The sequence below is a fragment of the Schistocerca serialis genome, chromosome 1 (assembly GCF_023864345.2).
Source record: "Schistocerca serialis cubense isolate TAMUIC-IGC-003099 chromosome 1, iqSchSeri2.2, whole genome shotgun sequence".
NCBI classification, from domain to species: domain Eukaryota; kingdom Metazoa; phylum Arthropoda; class Insecta; order Orthoptera; family Acrididae; genus Schistocerca; species Schistocerca serialis.
In genome coordinates, this window is record NC_064638.1 from 239,769,496 (window position 1) to 239,793,114 (window position 23,619).

Consider the following 23,619-nt stretch of genomic DNA (forward strand, 5'->3'; position numbering starts at 1 on the left):
AATTCCAAAAGTAGATATAAAGTACAGTTCCGCAGTCCTAATCACTTCAGCCACATGCACCCCATGTATGCCATTTGGAGGTGCAGTTTTCGGAGACGATTGCGTATTTCGTGAAAAGGGTGTGCACATAATAAGAGGATGTTTTACCGACATTTGAATATTGCGCTCAGGTGCGTCACTATAAATCCTTCTTGGGTCAGTGTGGCAAGTGCCTGCGAGCTGGGAGGTTTGGTTTGTTGTTGATGAGCATGGTTCCATTATCGTGTATCTGTCAGTTTGCTGTTTGCGACGGCTGAACTGAAAGAGCAGCGTGTTGGGTTGAGTTTTTTTATACTTGCTCTGCTTGACCAAAAAAAGTGAAGCATCGAGAAGGGGACGAGGAAACGAAATGAATCTTTGCAGGTTGAGAGGTTCTATGCTGTTATTTCATTGATTATAAAATAGAATCAAATTTACAAAGAACTTGAGAGAATGAGCCGTTATCTGTATGACGTTGCACTCTCTCTGACCTGGATGCATGGTAAAAGCGGTGTCATAAACCCGTTTGTCATCTCCAGAAGCAACCTGGCCCACAACTGTCGAAACTGGTACTTGATTTCCTGGAAGTGGGACTGGGACAGAATAGACTCCCAAACTTGTCCCGCACATGTTCTATCTGGGGCAAATCTGTGCATCATGATGGCCATGACAGTATCTGAACATCATGCCGACAGTTCATAGAGACACGTGTCATGTGTGGAGAAGCATTGTCATGTTGAAAAGTACTACCACGATGCTTCGCACGATGAGTAACACATGAGGACGTAGGTGTCCTTTACGTACCATTATCCCATTAGAGTTGCTTCAGTCACTACCAGCTATGACCTGAAGTCATACCCGATAGCTCCCCACATATTGAGGCCAGGAGTAGCATCGCTATCCCTCTCCAAACCACCGGGAAGATGGGATCTCTTCCTAGGTTGACGCCAGATCATTCGCCGATGATAAAATTTACTTCTGAAATTCAGCTGAACTCTAATAGGTATAGATGTACTACTTAGAGTGACATATGAAAATCTGTGCCGCACCAGTATCTGAACCCAGATGTCTCAATTATCGCGAGCGGTCGCCTTATCACCAACGCTGTCCGAGTGCGCTCTCTGGACCGATCCAACCTTTCATATGTCACACACATATCTATTTCTTCTCATTCACCCACACTCGAACATCTCGTGATTTCCGATTTAAAACTGTAGTTCGTCCACAATGAGGTGACAAACGTCATGAGATACAACCTAATACCGTCTCAGGTCTGCTTTTGCCCCACGTGGTGCAGCATCTCGACATTGTACGGACACGCCAAGTCGTTGAAGTCATGCTTCCTCTATAGCCGTCCATAATTGCAAAAGTGTTGCAATTATGTTGTGCATTATGTTGTGCGCGAACTAACTTCTCAATTAAGTTCCGTAAATGTACGATGGCATTCAAGTCGGGACAACTGGGTGGCCAAATCATTCGCTAGAGTGTTCCAGAATGTTCTTCAAACCAACTGCGAACACTTGTGGCCCGGTGACATGACGCATTGACATCCATCAAAAGCCCATCGTTGTCTGGGTACATGGAGTCCGTGAATGGCTGTAAAGGGTCGCCAAGTAGCTGAACATAACCATTTCCAGTCAATGATCGGCTCAGTTGGACCAGAGGACCCAGTCCGTTCCATGTAAACATAGCCCAGACCATAATGGAGCAATTACCACAATGCGTGGTTGACAACTTGGGTACATGGTTTCGTTGAGTCTGCGCCACAGTCGAACCCCATTACCAGTTCTTACCAGTTGAAATCGGTTCTCATCTGACGAGGTCACGATTTTACAGTTGTCCAGGACCCAACCGATATGGTCACGAGCTGAGGAGAGGCGCTGCAGGCGGTGTCGTGCTGTTAGCAAAGACACTCGCGTCGGTCGTCTGCTGCCACAGCCCATGAATCCTAAATTTCGCCGCTATGTCTTAAGGGATACGTTCGTCGTACGTCCCACGTTGATTTGTAATAATACAATACCAATCGCCGTTTTTTAGGGTTTAATTTTTAGGCTACCAGTTTCGACGATACATTACGTCATCTTCACGCCTGCTTAAATCGAGATGACGTAATCTATCGTCGAAGCTGGTAGCCTAAAAATAAAAACTAAATAACGGTGATTGGTATTGTATTATTGGATATAGTCCCACACTCCAGACAGAGGATGGAGTTACATTCACGTTGATTTATTCGGTTACTTCAAGCAGTGTTGCTTGTCTGTTAGCACTGACTACTCTCCGCAAACGCCATTGCTCCTGGTCGTTAAGTGAAGGTTGTCGGCTACTGCTTTGCTCGTGGTGAGAGGGAACGCTTGAAATTTGGTGTTCTTGGCACAACCTTACCAACTGGATTCCTGAATACTGAATCCTCTAACGATTTCCGAAATGGAATGACCCATCTGTCTACCTCCATCTACCATTCCGCGTCAGTGCCTGTCAGTCCCCATCGTGCAGCCATAATTACTTCGGAAACCTTTTCAGATGAATCACCTGAGTGCAAATAACAGCTCCGTCAATGCACTGCCCTTTTATACCTTGTGTACATCCTAGCCCAATCTGTATACGTGTATATCTCATGGCTTTTGTCACCTCCTCAGTGTACACCTATTACAGTTAAGCTGAATATCTGGAATAAATTTCAGTATTTTGATGCAGCCTGCCAAGATGTGATTTTTTCCCCTCTGGACAAGATAAGAGAAGTTTTGAAGCTTTTTGTTCAAAGTCTTTAGCTGACTATAAAACTGGCCATCGCAGTGTTGCACTAGCAGATTGCATTTGGAGGTGAGGAGGAGGAGAGGGGCGAAGTTTTATACTGCACGATGGCAGACCTACTCCACCTTGAAAAAACTCGTCGTACAATTGTGGATATGATTCGCCTCCCCAAGACTGAATTAACAGAAGAAATTTATTCTTCTGCACATAGAGTTTCAGCACATCAAATACAATATATTTACATTATCTACGTTTTCCGTGCAGAGTGGTTAATATAAAAATTGAAAAAAAAACCTGTACAGTCTCGATCCTCGGATTACCGTTCTGTACTTTTTCCGCTGCTCTGCCTTGAAGCTATGCAGACATAAATGGCTCACTCCTCACCCGACCTGCACCAAAAATGCTATTTTCTTTCAGATTCTTTGCCAACTGGAACTCTCACTTCTGTCACTTTCAATTCTCTCCAAGCCTTTGATATACCATAAATTTGGACGAAAACAATGATAATGAGCAGGCACAGTTGTAACCCTCCCCCTCACTTATCGACCTTAATGACAGTGAAAAATTAAACCGCCTGTACCTAATGGAAATTTGGGAAAAGCAATCGTCACCGAAGTTAATCTGTCGGTAAAGGGTTACATCTAAATGAAAGGAAAAATGCAAATGAAACTGGTGGAAATTAATTTTGAAAAGGGGTAAAGTTAATGAAGAAAGTAAATGTGCGGTCGTTACGTTAACAATTAACTAGCGGTAATTAGATATTTGAGATTTGGGGGAAATTACGGTTGCCAGTCCTAAGGACAATTACTACAGTAACTGAAAAAGAAAGGTAATTACACATATAATTAGCACTGGAAGCGTGGCAACTGAAGGTTGACACGTGTAGTGTGATAACTGAAAGTTTGTCAGAAGTAATAACTTTCGCTGCACTCTGACTTAATTTAGCAAAAGAATTAATAAAACCGGAAAACTGAAAGTTAATTTAGTGACTGAAATTAATAAGAAGCTTTCTTTCTTAAGCACATCGAAATTCAGTAAAATACGGTTAGTCTTGGACTACCTCAACAATCATTTCAAAAGCTACTTGAATCTACGCAATTTAGAAATAAGAGATTTAACTTTGAACTTGAATTTAATGATTCTGACCAATTAACAATAGTAAAATTTAGTACGTACCAAGCTGAGCTGCAGTCACAGGTAAGCTAAAATACGGTAACAAAACTCGCACTCTTAATTTGTGCTTGTGTAATCTAAATATTGTAGCCAGCTATGAATACTTAAACTGAACTTTGAAATTAAAGCAGTGAAATGCAATAATTGTACTTTAATGCTGGCGTCTGAATTTCAACGACACTCGGGTTCATTTCGGAAAAGGAAGGGACCCTGCTTGGTAATGCAATTGGGACAATGAGCAACAAAGGTTCATGCTAAGTTGCTGTAATTTTGCGAGGCAAATGGAACAATTTGAAAAGCTGAGGTCTGCCATACAGTTCTAAAACTTTACGTTCTTCTAGTCTTCCTTGTTGGTTGATTGAAGGTTTGAAGCCGTCGATCGAGGAGGTGGCGACAGTCACTCATTGTCGGCCGTCGCTGTTGCAGAAGCTGGATGTTGGCGCGCCTTCTTCTCAACACGGTCACCAGACGAAACGGGCTCTTGATGTGCGCCAGCTAATGCTTCCCGTCCGCAACACCATGTCAGAAACTATTATCGCAAGTCGAGCGCAATTACATGCTGCCAAACCCCGAAAGCGCGGCAACTCGCGGGAGCTACACACAACACACCTGCTCCACTCGCTACTCCAGCCAGACTCCCCCATGCTCTGCCCGCGCTCCACGCGGCAGAGTTCACTACCAAAGATCCTACACACTTTGATTCTTCACACGACCTATCGATGTAATCGTTCGATAGCAGTTTTCCCTTGGCAAGACCCAGCGTAAAAATACAAATAATATTTACGAAACAAACCAATTATACATCGACATAAATGCATAAATATATATATATACAAATAGTAAAACAATTACAATATGTAAAGACACAGAAATGTCATATATTCAGGTAACAAAAATAAGGACAACAAATTATAGTACAATAGATGGAAATACGAGGATATGCATTTCCGGCGTTACACAGTCTCCTTGTGAGTGGTCAGCGCTGCTGACTGCCATGCGTCTCCGTATCGCATCCAGATGATATCATCGGTTGAGGACGACACGGCAGTCGGTCGATGACGATTGGCTGTTTGCCACAAAGGTGGAGCTTATGTTATTATCCGCCATCCACATTTAGACGCCGATGATGAAATCGAAATCAGTATGGGTGATTCGCCAGCGTCACATACCAATACTCCTTCCTCAAGATAAAAATGAAATTGAGTGAGGGTTTTGATGTACTGACGGACAATCAAGCGTAATCGCAGAGGATACCGAACACGTAATGAAGAAAGACTTCCAGGACGCATTTCAGATAAGACAGAAACGTTAACATCCGCGTTCTCCCTCTCCAGGAGACTAGTTCGGAAGTCATGAAGCAGCATATGATCTAAGCAACACGTAATAGTTTTAATACACTACTGGCCATTAAAACTGCTACACCACGAAGATGACGTGCTACAGAGGCAACACTTAACAGACAGGAATAAGACGCTGTGATATGCAAATGATTAGCTTTTCACAGTATTCACACTAGGTTGGCGCCGGTGGCGACACCTACAACGTGCTGACATAGGAAAGTTTCCAACTGATTTCTCATACACAAACAGCAGTTGACCGGCGTAGCCTGGTGAAACGTTGTTGTGATGCCTCGTGTAAGGAGGAGAAATGCGTACCATGACGTTTACGACTTTGATAAAGGTCGGATTGTAGCCTGTCGCGATTGCGGTTTACCGTACCGCGACATTGCTGCTCGCGTTGGTCGAGATCCGCTAACTGTTATCAGAATATGGAATCGGTGGGTTCAGGAGGGTAATACGGAACGCCGTGCTGGATCCCAATGGCCTCGTATCACTAGCAGTCGAGATGACAGGCATCTTATCCGCATGGCTGTAACGGATCGTGCACCCCGTCTCGATTCCTGAGTCAACAGATGGGGACGTTTGGAAGACAACAACCGTCTGCACGAACAGTTCGACAACGTTTGCAGCAGCATGGACCATCAGCTCGGAGACTATGACTACGGTTACCCTTGATGCTGCATCACAGGCAGGAGCGCCTGCGATGATGTACTCAACGACGAACCTGGGTACAGGAATGGCTAAACTTATTTTTTTCGGACGAATCCAGGTTCTGTTTACAGCATCATGATGGTCGCATCTGTGTTTCGCGACATCGCGGTGAACGCACATTGGAAGCGTGTATTCGTCATAGCCATACTGGCATATCACCCAGCGTTATGATATAGGGTGCCATTGGTTACACGTCTCGGTCACCTCTTGTTCGCACTGACGGCACTTTGAACAGTGGACGTTACATTTCAGAAGTGTTACGACCCGTGGCTCTACCCTTCATTCGATCCCTGTGAAACTCTATATTTCAGCAGGATAATTCACGACCACATGTTGCAGGTCCTGTACTGGCCTTTCTGGATGCAGAAAATGTTCGACAGCTGCCCTGGCCAGCACATTCTCCAGATCTCTCACCAATTGAAAACGTCTGGTCAATGGTGGCCGAGCAACTGGCTCGTCACAATACCCCAGTCACTACTCTTGATGAACTGTGGTATCGTGTTGAAGCTGCATGGGCAGCTGTACCTGTACACGCCATCCAAGCTCTGTTCGACTCAATGCCCAGGTGTATCAAGGCCGTTATTACGGCCAGAGGTGGTTGTTCTGGGTACTGATTTCTCAGGATTTATGCACCTAAATTGCTTGGAAACGTAATCACATGTCAGTTCTAGTATAATATATTTGTCCAATGAATACCCGTGTATCCTCTGCATTTCCTCTTGTTGTAGCAATTTTAATGGCCAATAGTGTAATATTGCTTTGGAGAGTTTTTGCGAGTGCGTGTGTGGTCTGTGGCAGGGGTGGTGTCAGACGAGGGCCACCTGCCAGTGGCGACGGACCCGCGCTGGCCGGACTTCTTCAGCGTGTCGCCCATGTGCCGCTACGCCGTCGACCTTCCGGCCGTGCTGCACGCCATGGCGGGCAAACACGCCCCCAGGCTGCGTCTACTGCAACCGGTGAGCCTCTCATTGCATAACTTGTTGTTGTCCGCGCTCTGTCCCCTATTGGTCGCCTAGTACCTACGCCGCACCGACATGTTTTGCTTTCTCGCATCCCCGCATCCTCGCATCCCCAGTTGTAGCTGATTTATTCATTTCACATTTTTTCTCCGTTATCTCCTTTCCAGCCAGCTGTAGAATTCGAATAGACATTTCCAATTTTACACAGACTGGGCATACAGCCTTAAGGGCACATAGTGATAGCAGTACAAATCTTACAAGAACACCACATAGCTGTCGATTTTTTTGTATTTTTTAAATTTGGTACATGAAGGTCAGAACTCAAATATCAATTAGCCAAAGCAGTTCCATGTAACCATCAAAAAGTCTCAAGGAAATCGACTTTGCCGTTTTTCGAGATTCCTTATTGTTCTACACCGCAGTCGTCTTTCCAAAGGACCGTTTGGCTGTTTACTAGGTGAGTGGTTCTGATTCGATTCCCATCCATGGCAAAATTTTAAACGGAGGTGCATGATCCATTAGCATTCCTTGAAGTATAAAAACCTCACGTTAAAAAATTTTTAATTTTTTAAACTTTAAAGCAACTTTTATAAATAATTGGCAATTAAAAATTTTTATTTGCAATGAAAACATTATTTTTGTACAGTATGTGTAATTTGAAACAAGAATATGTGCATTTTTCATAAAAATGACAATTTGATATCTTAAATAGCATATATTTGATGAATTTTATATTTAAATGACGTATGTATTCGAACAGAGTGGAAAAAACGAAAAAAATAGTGACCAGAATAAGAGATTACTTGTCCAGTGCTACGACAGAAGAAACACCTGATGGCAGAAACAATCATAATCTAGCCAGAAATATAGCAAACTGAGAGTCATACGCAACTAGTCAGGTCGTGGAACAAATGTACCGCAAAATGCCCATTCACATGCGAATACGACTGATGATGTCTGACGAAAGGCGTTCTTAAATCTCGAAACAATACGTATTTTAGGACCGCACCAGGAGAGGGACACATCCATTGTTCAGTCGTTAGAGGGACAACTCCAAAGAAAAAAAGACACTAAGTAAGTCACTGCTAAACTGAACATACGTACAATATAAAACGAAATAAAAAAAGACATTATAAAGAGGACCAAGATACAGAATCCGCAATACGTGTTCTCTGCACAGATATATTAATACCGTGCAAAAAGCGTAAAATTCATGAAACCATGGCTGTCAACATACGTTTGTCGCAAATATATATCGTGTCTAAATACTGTAAGGTTGTTGTTGTGGTCTTCAGTCCTGAGACTGGTTTGATGCAGCTCCCCAAGACAATATGTTCAAATGTGTGTGAAATCTTATGGGACTTAACTGCTAAGGTCATCAGTTCCTAAGCTTACACACTACTTAAACTAAATTATCCTAAGGACAAACACACACACACACACACACACCCATGCCCGAGGGGGGACGCGAACCTCCGCTGGTACCAGCCGCACCGTCCAAGACTGCAGCGCCTTAGACCGCTCGGCTATCCCACGCGGCTGCAGCTCCCCATGCTACTCTATCCTGCGCAAGCTTCTTCATCTCCCAGTACCTACTGCAACCTACATCTTTCTGAATCTGCTTAGTGTATTCATCTCTTGGTCTCCCTCTACGATTTTTACCCTCCACGCTGCCCTGCAATACTAAATTTGGTGATCCCTGGTATCGTACCAAATATTTATAGCTAAGGCAAAAGTATATTTTATAGGATATATAAACGTGGACTGTTTAGTTTAAATAATAGGTAGGCTTATAGTTTATGTTTCATCGCTAATTATTAATAGGAGAACTATAATATAAATGAATACATTGTTGGCGCAAAAGGTCAACAAATAAGAAGTATTAATTATTCATAATGATGTAAACAGAGAAATAAACGACTAACTATGGGTTATTACTTCAGTAGTATTCATTCACAATTTATCAGCGTAGAAACAGCATTAAGTCATGTACAAAATTCTCACGTAAAGTTATCATCGTCCTCATCACATCCAGCGCACAGTTCATCAGCCTAGTTTACAGCTCTGACATCTTATCTATCCTTCATTCTTTTTATATCTGGAAAACGCTTCCTTGCAGTAAAATCAATCTGTGTCACTGTCATTATGAGTGGATTTTTCGTCTTCCATTTCTTCTTGAAAAAGTTTCTTTTTAGCAAAGACTCTCTTAGCGTTTAGTCCTACTTTTAGCTTCTAACCTTTATTTTGTGTTGCCTTGAATTGTAGAATAAAGGCTTTACTTGCCTGTTTTTCTTCGAACTTCCTTTTTTCATTAAAATCTCTTTATCTTCCTTAATTTAAACTCAGCCAAAACATTTTTATAAGAGCCTGAAGTGATTATTGCAGTCCTTCCTTTCTTACTCATTTCTTACCAAGTTTGTCTTTGGTTCACACTTCGTTTCTTAGGCAAAAGATTTTACATCGTTTGGGCTTATGTGGAAGCCACCTGTTGGGTACTCAGAGGGACGTTCTTCAGTGCTCGGACGCTGAGGGAAATCTTGTTCTATAGAAGACTTATCGTACAATCTGAAGGCAGCCTGCCTTGAAGACAGCTCGTAAACTGGTTCCGAAAATGAACCAGTAGGCCTGCTTGAAGGAGTACAGCAGTTTGGCGTCCAGAGGAACCAGCACTCGCAGAAGACTTAGCAGTTTCACAATGAACAAGAACCAATACTTGACCAAGGCATAATAGTAGTGTCCCTGTCCAAAGGAAGTAACCTCAACCGCAGTATAGTCGTCATCGGTAAACACGTTAGGGGCTAGAAAAAAAATTCCACGCTTTCTAAAGCAATTCATTGCTGTCATTGGAACGGCTGCACGAAGAAGCTCTTCACCCAAGATTGCTCTTATTTGAAACTGTGTAATAATTCTTTCTGACTTATTGCGAAGAAATTTTCCTCAAGGTTATGTGTAGAAGGTTTTAAAGGGAGACATAACTACCACATGCAAAGGTTGCAGCTTGTGGTTACATTGTGGGGGCAAGTACACAACAATTGTAAGATTTTGTCTGGCCTTATCAATGAAACCTTTGTTCTTAATATGAGTAGAGTCACGATCTAAGATTAGTAGAACTGGATACTAAGTAGTTGGTTCTGCGTATTTTAAAAATGTGCAAACCGATCTAAAAATCTTCCACTCTGCATCCACACGCAAGGGCGGCACGCAAATTCAATTCCTGGCGGAACCCCGTTTTTAAGTTTAACCTTCATTCTTCACGTAGGGAAGATCACAAAAGGGGGAATGAAATTTCCTCCTGCAAGCATGTACACCACAAAAGTCGTCAGAAAACCTCTGTTAGCTGAAATAGAGGGTCCGACTTGTCATCTTCCTTTATGTGGAAACACAGTGCTGTTCTTGGACTGAACTGTCAGAAGATCGGTTTCATCTGCATTATAAATACGACTAAATACGACGAACAGGATGCATTCGTTTATCTTGCAGGTTTTAAGGATATAATAAACATGTCTGTTTCACCTCGTTAAATGCTTGTGCTCCAGCCACAGAGGTAAATTCTTGCTTCCTAATGGTGTTCTCAAAAGCACGCCCCCCCCAGACTTTTCCTGCTATTTCAGACTCTTTACTAAAACGATGTGGTATTTTATTACGCTCTGCCAACAGGAATGGTAATCGCCAAGGTCGTTCACTGTAATTCCATGAAATCACTTTTCCAATTGTAAAATGTAATTAAGGATTTCTTTCTCTTGTTCTCCACTGAACACTGCCCTTAAGTTGCCCATAGCCTTTTTACTGCCAGCTGCGTCTCTATCTTTCTTAAAACTATTCGTTTTAGCTTGTTACGTGGAATACTGATTTGTTTTGCTGCTACTGAAAAAGGCAGGTTATCATTGTTTACTGCTTCAATTCCCTTTTGCATCGCAACAAGGTTTCATGTTTGTTACTCTGCTTTCCAGATGTATTTTCTTGCCATCTTGAAGCTCTTTTCAAACCCTTGAAGAAGAGCAGAAAAACGGTTATTAGTTTTGTGTATAAAACCGTTTGTAATGCATTTTCGTCAGTTTTTATACAATGCATAAAATATGAAATTAGCTAAATCTCTTTGGGATAAACAAACTGAAAATGAACTGTCGGCAAGAATGGCCATCCGTCACGAAAAGTGGTCACCTTGGCCACCATAGCCTCTTTTCCCGACGTGTAGCGTGGGCAATATTCCCGATCGGACGCCATGTCTATATCAATGGTTCACACGTGGTACAATACAACTGAACGAAACGAAAGTGACTTATATTTGTAAGTCAAAAGACATTGCGTGAATCATGATATCACAAAAATCTATTGCTCTACTTAAAAGTGGAAGCAACTAAAGTAATATAAATCGATCGCGAAACCTAAACGCTTTCACAGAAAGATTCGTGCCCTCGGTGGCTCAGATAGATAGAGCGTCTGCCATGTGAGCAGGAGATCCCGGGTTCGGGTCCCGGTCGGGGCACACATTTTCTCCTGTCCCCGTTGATATATATCAAAGCCCGTTAGCAGCTGAAGGTATTAATATAATTCTAATTTCGTTCTAGACGGCTGCAGGTCATCGATGGTGTCTGTTCTTTCGGACATATCCATATCCATATAAGTATATAGCAGTCCTACAACTTGAGCAGTGATTACACTCTTCAACTGTACTGTTATTCAGTTCCTATTACTGACAAGCGGCTCGTAGTGAAATTGCGTGCTTATGGAATATCGTCTCAGTTATGTGACTGGATTTGTGATTTCCTGTCATAGAGGTCACAGTTCGTAATAACTGACGGAAAGTCATCGAGTAAAACAGAAGTGATTTATGGCGTTCCCCAAAGTAGTGTTATAGGCCCTTTGCTGTTCCTTATCTACATTAACGATTTTGCAGACAAACTGAGCAGCCGTCTTCGGTTGTTTGCAGATGACGCTGTCGTTTATCGACTAATAAAGTCATTAGAAGATAAAAAAACTGCAAAACGATTTAGAAAAAATATCTGAATGGTGCGAAAAGTGGCAGTTGACCGTAAATAACGAAAGTGTGAGGTCATCCACATGAGTGCTAAAAGGAACTCGTTAAACTTCGGTTACACGATAAATCAGTCTAATCTAAAAGCCGTAAATGCAACTAAATACCTAGGTATTACAACTACGAACAACTTAAATTGGAAGAAACACATAGAAAATGTTGTGGGGAAGGCTAACCAAAGACTGCGTTTTATTGGCAGGAGACTTATAAAATGTAACAGATCTACTAAGGTGGCTGCCTACACTAGGCTTGTCCGTCCTCTTTTAGAATACTGCTGCGCAGTGTGGGATCCGTACCAGATAGGACTGACGGAGCACATCGACAAAGTTCAAAGAAGGGCAGCACGTTTTGTATTATCGCGAAATGTGGGAGAGAGTGTCATAGAAATGATACAGGATTTGGGCTGGATATCATTAAAAGAAAGGCGTTTTTCGTTGCGACGGAATCTTCTCACGAAATTCCAATCACCAACTTTCTCCTCCGAATGCGAAAATATTTTGTTGACGCTGACCTACATAGGGAGGAACGATCACCACGATAAAATAAGGGAAATCAAAGCTCGTAGGGAAAGTTATAGGTGTTCATTCTTTCCGCGCGCTATACAAGATTGGAATAATAGAGAATTGTGAAGTTGGTTCGATGAACCCTCTTCCAGGCACTTAAATGTGATTTGCAGAGTATCCATGTAGATGTAGATGAAACATAGCAAGCTTCCTTTGTCAAAGTCACTGACAACACTAAAAGTCTCGATTACACTTAGTCTGGCCACTTCTAGGTAGGAAGCAGCATTGCTGAAGGCATCGAATGAGCAGTGGCCACAATTCCCAACCAGGCCACTTTGCCATTCTTTCCCCTGTCAGTCACGAATTGCAGAGAGGGGAAATAATAGAAATACCGTAAATATCCTCTGTCATACACCTTAAAGAGGTTTGGGGAAAACGTATGTAGATGCAGAGTTAGCTGATCTTGCTGGTTCCATACACCTCTTCTGTGTCAACTGATGTGATCTTCAGTCTAGGGACTGGTTTGATACAGCTCTCCAAGCTTCTCTATCCTGTGCAAGCTTCTTCATCTCACAGTACCTACTGCAACCTACATCCTTCTGAATCTGCTTAGTGTATTCACCTCTTGGTCTCCCTCTTCGATTTTTACCCTCCACGCTGTCCTCCAATACTAAATTGGTGAACCCTTGATACCTCAGAACATCTCCTTTCAACCGATCCCTTCTTCTAGTCAAGTTGTGCCCCAAATTTCTCTTCTCCCCAATTCTATTCAATACCTCCTCATTAGTTATGTTACCTACCCATCTAATCTTCAGCATTCTTCTGTAACACCACTTTTCAAAAGCTTCTATTCTCTTCTTGTCTAAACTATTTATCGTCCACGTTTTAATTGCATACGTGACTAAACTCCATACAAATACTTTCAGAAACGACTTCCTGTCAATTGATAACACAAATAAAATTTTGGTCTATTCCGATTTTATTGTGTCACCTGATAACACAATAAACTCGGAATAGGTTCAAATTTTATGGCCAACTTATTTATACGAGGGCTGTTCATTTATTAAGGTCCCATCTGTCGCGAAACGGAAACCACAGCGAAAATAAAAAATGTTCTATTTGCAATAGTTAATTACACCTTCCAGCTGCTTCTCTATGCAGCCGCCATTCAGATTTAGACATTAATCATAACGATGTATCAAGTTTCCAATACATTCGTTATAGATGGCTGCCGCCTGTGCTTGGTCTGCAGCTCGTTGTCTGTGCCAAAATGCTGTCTTCATAGCTACCGGTTCATGTGAGCTGAAATGAAAATCAGAGGGAGCCAAGTCCGAGCTGTATGGTGGGTGATCAAACACTTCCCGTCGAAAATGCTGCAGGAGCGTCTTTATTGCTCTTGCAATGTACGGCCGAGAATTGTCATGACGAAGGAAGTGCATGACAGTTACGTTACGTGGCCTACATGAAATTTGGCGAAATCTCTCAGCAGCCGCTCATGCTTGGCGGACATTATTGTTCTAAGCATCTTCGCTGTTCACTGTGCTCTCAGAACTGAAAGGAGCGGCGTGATGCGATCGTAGGACATACTAAAGAGACCTCCAAGACATCTGTGCAAAGCTTCATCGGGTTTTCGCTGCTGTTTCCATTTCGTGACCAATTGGACCTTAAAAACAAACAGCCCTCGTACGGTACCAAGAAAAAAGTTCTCTTAGGTAACGAGCTTTGAGGTAACATCAAAGAATGGAACACTGAAAGTCTGGACCCGTGTGCAGCGCGGGAGCAAGTCGCAGGAAGCTTTCGTTGGAACAGCTGTTTGACATCTTTGTGAAATTAGGATCTCCTACCTCAGAATTGATATTGAAAAAAAAAAAAAAAATACGTGGCGTTTCGCCATGATGTAAGGAATAACATGCTATATCTTTGGCTCTCTATTGACACGAAAACACACGTAAATTCCCTATTACTATCTAATTTTATAGATTACATTACAAATTTCTCTAATAACAATTAATTTGGATATCAGAACTATGTACGTAATTAACTGGCGAAATATTAGTGGAGAAAGCCAACTGCATCATCTAGAAACTAGAAATTTCATTGATAAATCAGTATTAATATACTCTGCAAATCGTTATAAGCTATGTGGAACTAGGCTGTTTTATTAAGCAAAATGTAAGGAAGCAAGCTCTCGTCTTCCTGCTCACAGATCGAGATAGGAAAATTATAAGTCTGCGTGCAAGCAGTAATTATCCTAATCTTATCTAGGGATCTTAATGAAATGCACGAACTCCTCACAACAGTTTCCTTAATGTCTCTAAATATATTTTCATGCGATAACGGGCAGTCTTCTTCGAATAGCTACCGTTCTGACTTTCCAGCATAAAGACCATTCTCTCAACTGAGTCAAACAAAACATAAAATAATACGCAGTGCTCAGTGTTGATACTACATATCCATATCATTAACAGTGGCGCTAAAGTCTCCAGTAATACCGTCATTGTGAGGAGCTCACCTGTTGCGACTATCACAAAAAAGGCAAAAACTTTGAGGAGATGGTCTGAAATGATGCTTGTAATTACGCCCAGGCGTTGTATGACAGGAGGGCAATTATTAGGTAGCCAAAGACAGCAAATTCAATCGGAAAGCGGAAGAAATGTCACACAACTTTAACTTAAAATTGCATTGAAAAGAATAACAAGAATGTAGCCAAACTTGTTTCGTTACAATTATTTTTATACACGAACATGTAAATCAACCAGCAAGAGAGAGTAGCACGTGGTGCTGCTCTTGTTCCTAAAGGACGCCTGAAAAATTCTTGCCCAGACGACCTTGTTGCTGAAAGTCTCCAAGGTTTTGCACAAGTAACGGACTGCGAATCGAAACCAACTCATTCAATTGGTCATGTTGGACTGACTACACTCCTTAAAACCAAATTATGTTTGATAGTGGTACCATCATAACTATGCATTAGACATGATGTAACGACACAGGACTCGCATATAGTCCTGGCTAAGAAATCAGAAACCTGCAAGGCTTCTGGCGTTGCTTGTGTGAGGTAGACCTCAGTGCATGTGTCTCAACAAAAGACAGCACTAGAGTAAAGGAAACGTTTTTTTCTGGTGATCAGCACTCACACGTCGTTGACGCAACCTCAAAGCCCAATTTCCTCAAATCGTTTCTCCCCCTTACGTGCATGTTGTGGTAAAACGATTCACGGAAGTCATGTAGCGAAATTTGAACTCAGAACATTGCACAGAATCCAGAATGCAAGAACAAAAAATAATATATCATAAAATACGTAACGTCTTGTTGGCGACTAGAAAAACTTCCTGGTACGAAAGTGTGAACTGTTTCTTTGTTTATTTTTGTGACTGCTTGCGTAAATCTTATGTGTTGCAAAAATCTTATGTGTCTCTTTGCATAATCTGATTAACTATTATCTAGGTGGACGTTAAAACACTGCGTGTGCTCTACATGGAGGAAAATGGTAGCATGACAAGCTCCAGGGTCCAACCTGAACTGAGGGAGGCTATGCATAAGGTTATCCAGACCCTGAATGAGAGGCAGAATATCCGAGCTGAGAAGGTAATTGTTGATTATTCTTTACGGAAAGCCCTTAAAATTCAGCAGTATTATAGTTCCATCTACATTGTATAATGCAATGTAATGTATTAGGTGTAGCAAGATGAGAGTGCATGGTGTTGCATTAAACTTTAGAACATTAAACGAACTGGTTATCCGTTTTGGATTACTCGTATTTAAATATTTCAAATCCTGTGTCCACAGCAAAAGATAGTTTGCAGTACTTCAGTTTCCAAACTTTCTTTACCAGTATTTATATGTTACCGTGACAACAATATGTTGGATCTTTATCGCGAGTAATTATACTTAAAGAGTGGAGCGCTATAAATTTGTTTTCTGTAGATGTTGCCATCAGATTTTCTGCCAGGCTTATTAACAACGTACGTGATACTTATTTACCTGGTGTCATTTTTTATTGCACTCCCGCAGGAGGTTCGAAACCTCCCTCGGGCATGGGTGTGTGTTGTTCTTAGCGTAGGCTAGTTTAAGTAGTGCATAAGTCTAGGGATCGATGACCTAAGCAGTTTGGTCCCTTAGGAATTCACACACATTCGCACTTTTTTATATTACCTGTACAGTGGATTTCGCAGGTTTGAACGGGACTGACATTGATTTCACTTCATTATACTTCAAGACTCTGTTTTCATTAATAGAACGACTGAGTAGAGATCCAAAGGAGAAATTTACTTTTATATCCCTCTTGAGTACGGCAAAGTGTACAAGAATTACCTGCTGACATTATATTTTTATTTCTGACTTTCTATCTCACTCGAACGTATTGTGATACAGTATTTGTAGAACACATCGGTAGGGATCTGAAAAATCGATGACTTTAATTCACGTAAGTCAGTTCTAAAATACTTCAAACTTATTAGAATTTAGCTGCAACATTCTGTCTTTTTTTAGGTACAAATCAAGGGCTTCGCACATTCCCTTGAGCTAACAGGACCGACGATTGTGAGTGTTAAGGGTCTTCAGCATCCAATGGCGCCAAAGGTAAGATTTTCTTTTTCAGGAAATGACGCATTTAGCTGTCGCCCTTGAAAAAAAGTATGGAGGAGAGTAAAGATGAGTGGCATGTTGTACTTGCCCAACCGATAATTAGAACATAAGAAGTGTGTGTGTCTCGAAGAGCTCCGAAAAGGGCTGCAGCCTGCCGTGCCTGCTTAAGATGGGTGTCCACTCGTCCTAATTTCGCAAACAAGTTTCGTATTTATGTACCTTAACACACAGTCATTACTAGCAGAGCGGACCATACTTGTCGACTTAAAACATAACTAACATTTATCATCTCAACGAAACCTCTTCATGTCTTCAGATAATGACCGCACGGTCTTTTCTATTATGAGCCTATCTTCTGCAGAACAACATGACAATATCCACCTGTTTTTTTTTTTTTTTTTGCTCTTTCGTCAACATTCGTGACTTTTATAATTACCGAGTGGCTCTTTAAAACAGGCTTAAACACATTTGAACCAAATGGAAGACTGTAATATAGAGTGATAACACTTTTCCGGTGAAAGATTTCGGGGAAAAAATGAAATCAATGTATTTCGACATACTCCAGCTTCATCTGTTGCACCATGTAAATATCACACTATTCGACAGATCCCGTGTTATGTAACAATTTTGCCTCCACAGCTGGCGTATACCCACATTTTTTATGATAAATTTCACTATAAATTATAAACAAGCATCGTAAGCGTAGGATATTTTCAAGGGCTCTGGAAGATTATTAAGAAAGACCAGACTATCACGTTAAATATTCATAATTTCTTTTGTTTCCAGGGTATAAAAAGGTTACGAGGAATGATCGCACAGAAAAATAGGTACGATTTTCATAGTAAAATCGTGTAACAGTACACTGAATATTTTATAAAATACGCAATGCTTGAGGAGGATTAGTAAATATAGACTAATTGGAAATTCGGACTAATTCGAATAAAACATTTCATATATATACAATTTGTTTTTTTCACAGAGATATAAAAGTTAGAATCCAACCCAAACAAATAGGTTTTGAGTGGAGGCAAATGATTGAGTTGCAAGTTTATTTTTATAAGTTCCATTTCCGACTTCAAGGCGCTTTCGATTTGTGAAGTCGCTATAATAAACACAACAGATGATCCGTCACAGTATGAATAATCTGCCACCATAAAAGACTGTTGCTATGACAGTCTTTTGTGCGGCGAAGGTTATTCATACTGTGACGGATCATCTATTGTGTTCATTTTTTCTTTGAAGACTTTGCCTTTCAACCATTGCCACAAGCAAAAATCTTGTTGGCCAAGAAAAGTGACCGGTTGCTGCCAATCCATCTTCCAGTGAATGTTGGCATTAGATGACCAGTCAAATAACGACTAGACTGTGCAGGAGCCCTGCGATACTGCAAGAAAATACCCATCCTTGTAGCCAAAGGAGCCATTTCCAGTAATGTTGGAAGCTCGTTTTCAAGAATTCACTACACCAAGAATATCTACGTCTAAGTTACTCATGCTGCAGTTGTGTTTGATCTGAATTCTGGAATATTAACTTCGTCCTCTTTCGTGATCGAATTTCGGAAAACTTGTCTCAGCAACTCTGCTTTTGTGGCACTCTCGTCAACAACATTACCATTGCTATCGCACAGTGGAGGTAAGGAAGGGAAGGAAGATTGGGTTTAACGGTGAAGGTATTGATTGTCCCTTTCCACCAGTGTACTTTCTGTACGACCAGAATCTCTTTGGATTTTCTGCCAGATTTCGAGACAGAATTTCGTTCTGGAAACCATTAAAAGCATGTCACATTGAAAATCACGCTAACAGTCGAGCTTCTGTAAAACTTTGCCAGTCGGTGATTTTATATTCTTTTAAACTTGGCACGCGATTTTCATTGCTTCTGCAACAGTATTCTGACCTGTTTTGTGTACCATAGGGGATCAGTATCATCTCGTATTAATTTATTTGATGTATATCGCTCAGTTGCCGTCGATGCTTTTTCTTAGTATTTAAACCACATCTGATCTACGCTTACGTAGTCAGATTGGAAGGCGTGGAGACTGTCTCTTAGGGATGCGTCAAGCGAAATTTTACCTGCTTTTTTAAATAAATTTATTTTAGTGTTTATGTTTGGTAGATTTGGACATTCCAATATTCAGTATTGGTACAACAACCTTGTGGTCACTAATCCACGAATCTGTGATGATGCTCCCTATCTGCCAAGGATTATTTGAACCTGCTGTAAATGGTTAGGAGCGGTGCCTATGTAATGTACGCCACATTCTTGCATGTGGAACTCCGACTGTGTACCTGTTGAATGACCACGTTGTAACAAGCGAGTAATGTCTTCTATTTCATTCGCACTCTGTTCATTTGCATGTTCAGATGGCCGCTGGGTACTGCATGAGTCTCACACAGTTTGCTTCAAACATGAGTAAACATTCTTGAATCTGGTACTCCGCGCTTAGGAAATTATCTGTCGTATTTTCTACAGGCACACAGCAGCAGCAACAGCAGTGTTTCCATTATAACATCCGTACATAAACACAAATCGACATTTGTAAATACGTGCGACATGCTCAAACGACACAATGCAGTTGTTCAATAAACCATGATCACAATAATGTTGAAAAGTTCAGTTATGTAAACTCAAGGAGAACTTCACAGCTTTAACTTCAAAATTAAAATTACAATCGAGAAATAAACCTACAGGAACTGGAATACCAACACACGAGGTGGAAACCTATCTCTGTAAACAGCTTTACCTTTGTAACCAGTCAAACGTGTACTTATGTTGTAGGTATGTGTTACTGAAATTACTCTACACTATCACATCCTAAAATATTTACTATTCCTCCTGAAACACTCTGTTTTAATGGTGTACAGATAACATGAGACACTCTCTAATAAGCATGATCGTCACCATGGTGACGATGATCTGATGATAATGATGATCATGATCACCACTATCATAACTACCGTGATGATGATGATGGTCTCCACCACCACCACCATAATCATGATTACCACCACCACCACCACCACCACCAACATCACCATCACCAACATCACCATCACCATCATGACCATCAACATCATCATCATCATCATCATCATCAAAACAACAACAACAACAACAACAACATTACTACTGTCGTCAATCAGTTCGCTTCAACTTTTTGATAAAGGCCTCCTCGAGAGTTCTCCATGCACAACGGTCCTGAGTTATAAGCATATATCTTTCTCCTAGATATTTTACATCCGACATCAACCTTCTGTCAGGGACTGTTCTTGTATTTTGAAAGTACCTAGTACTATGGCCAACTATTCATACTTGTATGCTCATATGTGTCGCCCATCTTCATTTCATTTTCATTACTGTCGCAATTACAGCCTCCTTGTTCCATTAATTTTTCTTCGTGTCTCTCTTTGTACCCTCCAAAATGTACCCGTTCGTTGCTCGCTGAGGAACACTCAGTTTTTGGCATGGGAACTCCAGGTCCCAAGTCCAAAAGTCGAAAATGGCGATATACACTGATTGAGACTTTCCTTTTCACGCAGAATAATCGGATTCTTAGTTTTAAAAACCATGATCAGTTTTGCAAATGGTCTACTGTATGTCTGTCACCTAATTTTTTTCAGAAATTACCTTAAATAAAAAAAAAATATCTTCAACTGGTTTAATGACTTTTTTGTTTATTTCTACAGTGGAACCTCGTTTGTCGGAATTTTTGGACGGACGGTGTGTGAAACTCACTGTGTTTTTATCTCCAGTCAGAATATGTGAAAAAATGGTACAATTTGAGTCTTTTTGTAGAAATGGTTATAGCGTGTGTAGTTAAGGCATTTAAGTAATCATTTTTCAGAATTTTTGCAGTTGATGGATTTTCGCTAATCCGGATGATTTACGCTCCCACAGTCTGGATAAACGAGATTCCATTGTTCTGTTTTATTTTCGAATATAACGGATGATATAATCTTCATAGTGATAGTCTACAGCTGCGATGAATTTTTTGAATGATTTTGTGACACCTTCAGCTGCCATTATCTTTATGTTATGTGCTTCTAAAATAGTGAAAACTATTTCTAATTTATTTTGCAACAACTACGTGCAGTCATAGGAGCGAGATGTACATTACATAATATACCATATCGTTCACAGAATACTTGAAAACGACCTAAGACTGAAATTCTACATTAGTATTTTAAATAAAGAGAATGGCTGCTGAAGGTATCACGAGACTATTAAAAGTAACTCATAATGTTTAAAATAAGTCATTTATTATTATGATATTCAAGTGTTACTTTCTCTTCACGTAGATCCACTGTTCTGTTTAATTAGACATTCTGAGAAGAATGCACTGTGTGACAACAAAGTGGGTGACGTGGATTATACAAAACGGCTTGTCGCTTTACTGTTTTTGTATTTCACTAGCTGTGACGCCGACGTTTAGTGAACCAGGTATATGAAATTCAACAGCTGTCTGATTAATTTCAATCTGTAAAGAAAAATATGGAATTAGAAAAATAGTTTTTATATGGTACAAAATTTAAATTTAAACAGGATATTTGTTGATGTGAACTTCACATCAAGCACCTGGTTCATTTAGACTGCGGTGAGACAGGTCGTTTAGCTTAAAACACTAAGCGTCTAGCTTAAGTCGTGGTGGCCATTTTGGGCTTGCCGAGCTGAAACGGCCATGTTTATATGGTTTTCTTTCAGGCAGTTTTCAGCAGTCGATATGTGTTTCAAAAAATACAGAAATGCATTAAGTGGATTTTGTTAGTATTACCTGTTTCAGCCGTAAGCCATCATCTGGCAGCTAACAAAACAACATTCCACATTTATAGAACAACAGCAAGACAGCACAAATTGGCGCCTAGCAATCACATAACAATATACTTACGAAAATCACTTAAATTTCAGAGTATGAATAAAACCGGTTTGACATATGGCAAGTTACGCTTTCTACGTGAAAGTATCTATTGTCAGTTTTCAACATAAGAGTTTTACTCTTGGAATTTCTGTATTTGAGTGCAGATTGTTTGATGAATAACCTATTGATGTGACTCAAATGCATAGTCATCAAGACAGATTCTTACTATTTCAACATGCTTTGGAGATAAGTATCGTTTGTTGATCTAATTAGCATTCGTTCAGCAATTCCAGTGCCCTACTTCTTCACTCTCTGTACTTTTACTCTACGTTACCAGAATAGTGAATCTTGTATATATCTTCTGCATCATCAGCAAGTTATGTAGAGCTGGAAAGGCCTATGCACAGGGATACATAATTACTCGGATGAATCACACAATTACAAGGTCTCACCATATCCTGTCACTACCTTTTAGTACGTGATAGTTATTGGATCATTTTCGTATTAGGTCTCGTTTTAGTTATAACCTACTCTATAATTTGTACAATACTGCAATACTGCAATTTACATAGTGACCACATCAACTCAGACATTGTATCTTTTTCTGTGTGTTATGATGGCATGACTGTACAAAAAAAATTACTGTGCTACATAACGATAGTGGAGATAAGATTTAGCTTTCTGTACGTTATTTGTGACAGTTTGTAACTGAATAGTGAACGCATCGATACATCTTCGTTGATGTATCTTCAGCATAACAAGATCTTTGGGTGCGATACCAAGTCACTTTGTATTTGTTGTTATCATCTGATGTGAACAGGAGGATTGCTGCAATTGTAAATGCTATGAATGAGTTTTTTTAATTACGTGTTTCATGTGGATTAAAATATTCAGTGCTTTCTGTTTAAATATTCATGACATATGACATGCATTTTCGTAAGTAAATTATGTGAATGCTAGGCGCCTATTTGCATTGTCTTAATATTGTTCTACAAATTTGGAATGTTGTGTTGTTAGCTACCAGATGATGGCTTACAGCCGAAACCAATAGTGCTAACAAAATCCAGTTAACGCAGTTCATTGTCATGAGGTTTTTGAAAGATGTTTATATGGCTGGAGTCAGACTTTTCTACGTTTGTTGACAGTATAGGGACAGTCTCGGAACGACGCTACTTCATTTCCTGACGGGGAAGTTGCCACACAACGCCTACGTGTTGGTATATGAGCTGGGCTACAGGCTGCAGAAGCTGACTCCAGACGACGTGAAGGCGACGCTGAACAAGGCCACCGCAAGTTTCAAGCTCTATATGCGTGTATGTACAGATTGCTTTCAGCTGTTGAGGCTGCTAAAAGTCTCCGTAAAATTACACGTGCTCTAAAGTTAGTAACTAACTATTCCTGCTAGTGTCTGCTTGTTACTTTTCTTACTGTTTCTCTTGAACGTAGAGTAACATGAACATTCATAGCGTAAGATTTAAGCATGGAACGTTTTTACTTAACAGATGCTTTGTTTAACCTTAAAATCTAAAGGGAGTGGAAGGGCTGACCCAATAAAGTGAACATTTCAATTCCAACGTGTTTATTAACTACCAAAAACAATCTTACATGAGAATTGACAGACGCAACTCAGGCAAGATTATTTACGAAACACTCATTGCATAAAATCATAAGCAAGTTAATAAGTCATTAGGCA

The 23,619-nt window shown here is 40.6% G+C and overlaps 1 protein-coding gene across 1 annotated transcript in view; it reads left to right on the top strand.

The window, feature by feature from the left end:
• The window catches only part of LOC126462620 (fatty-acid amide hydrolase 2-A-like), an 83,516-nt gene that overhangs the window by 24,996 nt on the left and 34,901 nt on the right, over positions 1 to 23,619 (top strand). Inside the window, exons 5-8 of the mRNA XM_050096091.1 lie at positions 6,792 to 6,949; positions 15,935 to 16,075; positions 16,979 to 17,068; positions 23,072 to 23,239. Coding sequence (XP_049952048.1) covers positions 6,792 to 6,949; positions 15,935 to 16,075; positions 16,979 to 17,068; positions 23,072 to 23,239 — 557 coding nt within the window. The remainder of the gene's footprint in view (positions 1 to 6,791; positions 6,950 to 15,934; positions 16,076 to 16,978; positions 17,069 to 23,071; positions 23,240 to 23,619) is intronic.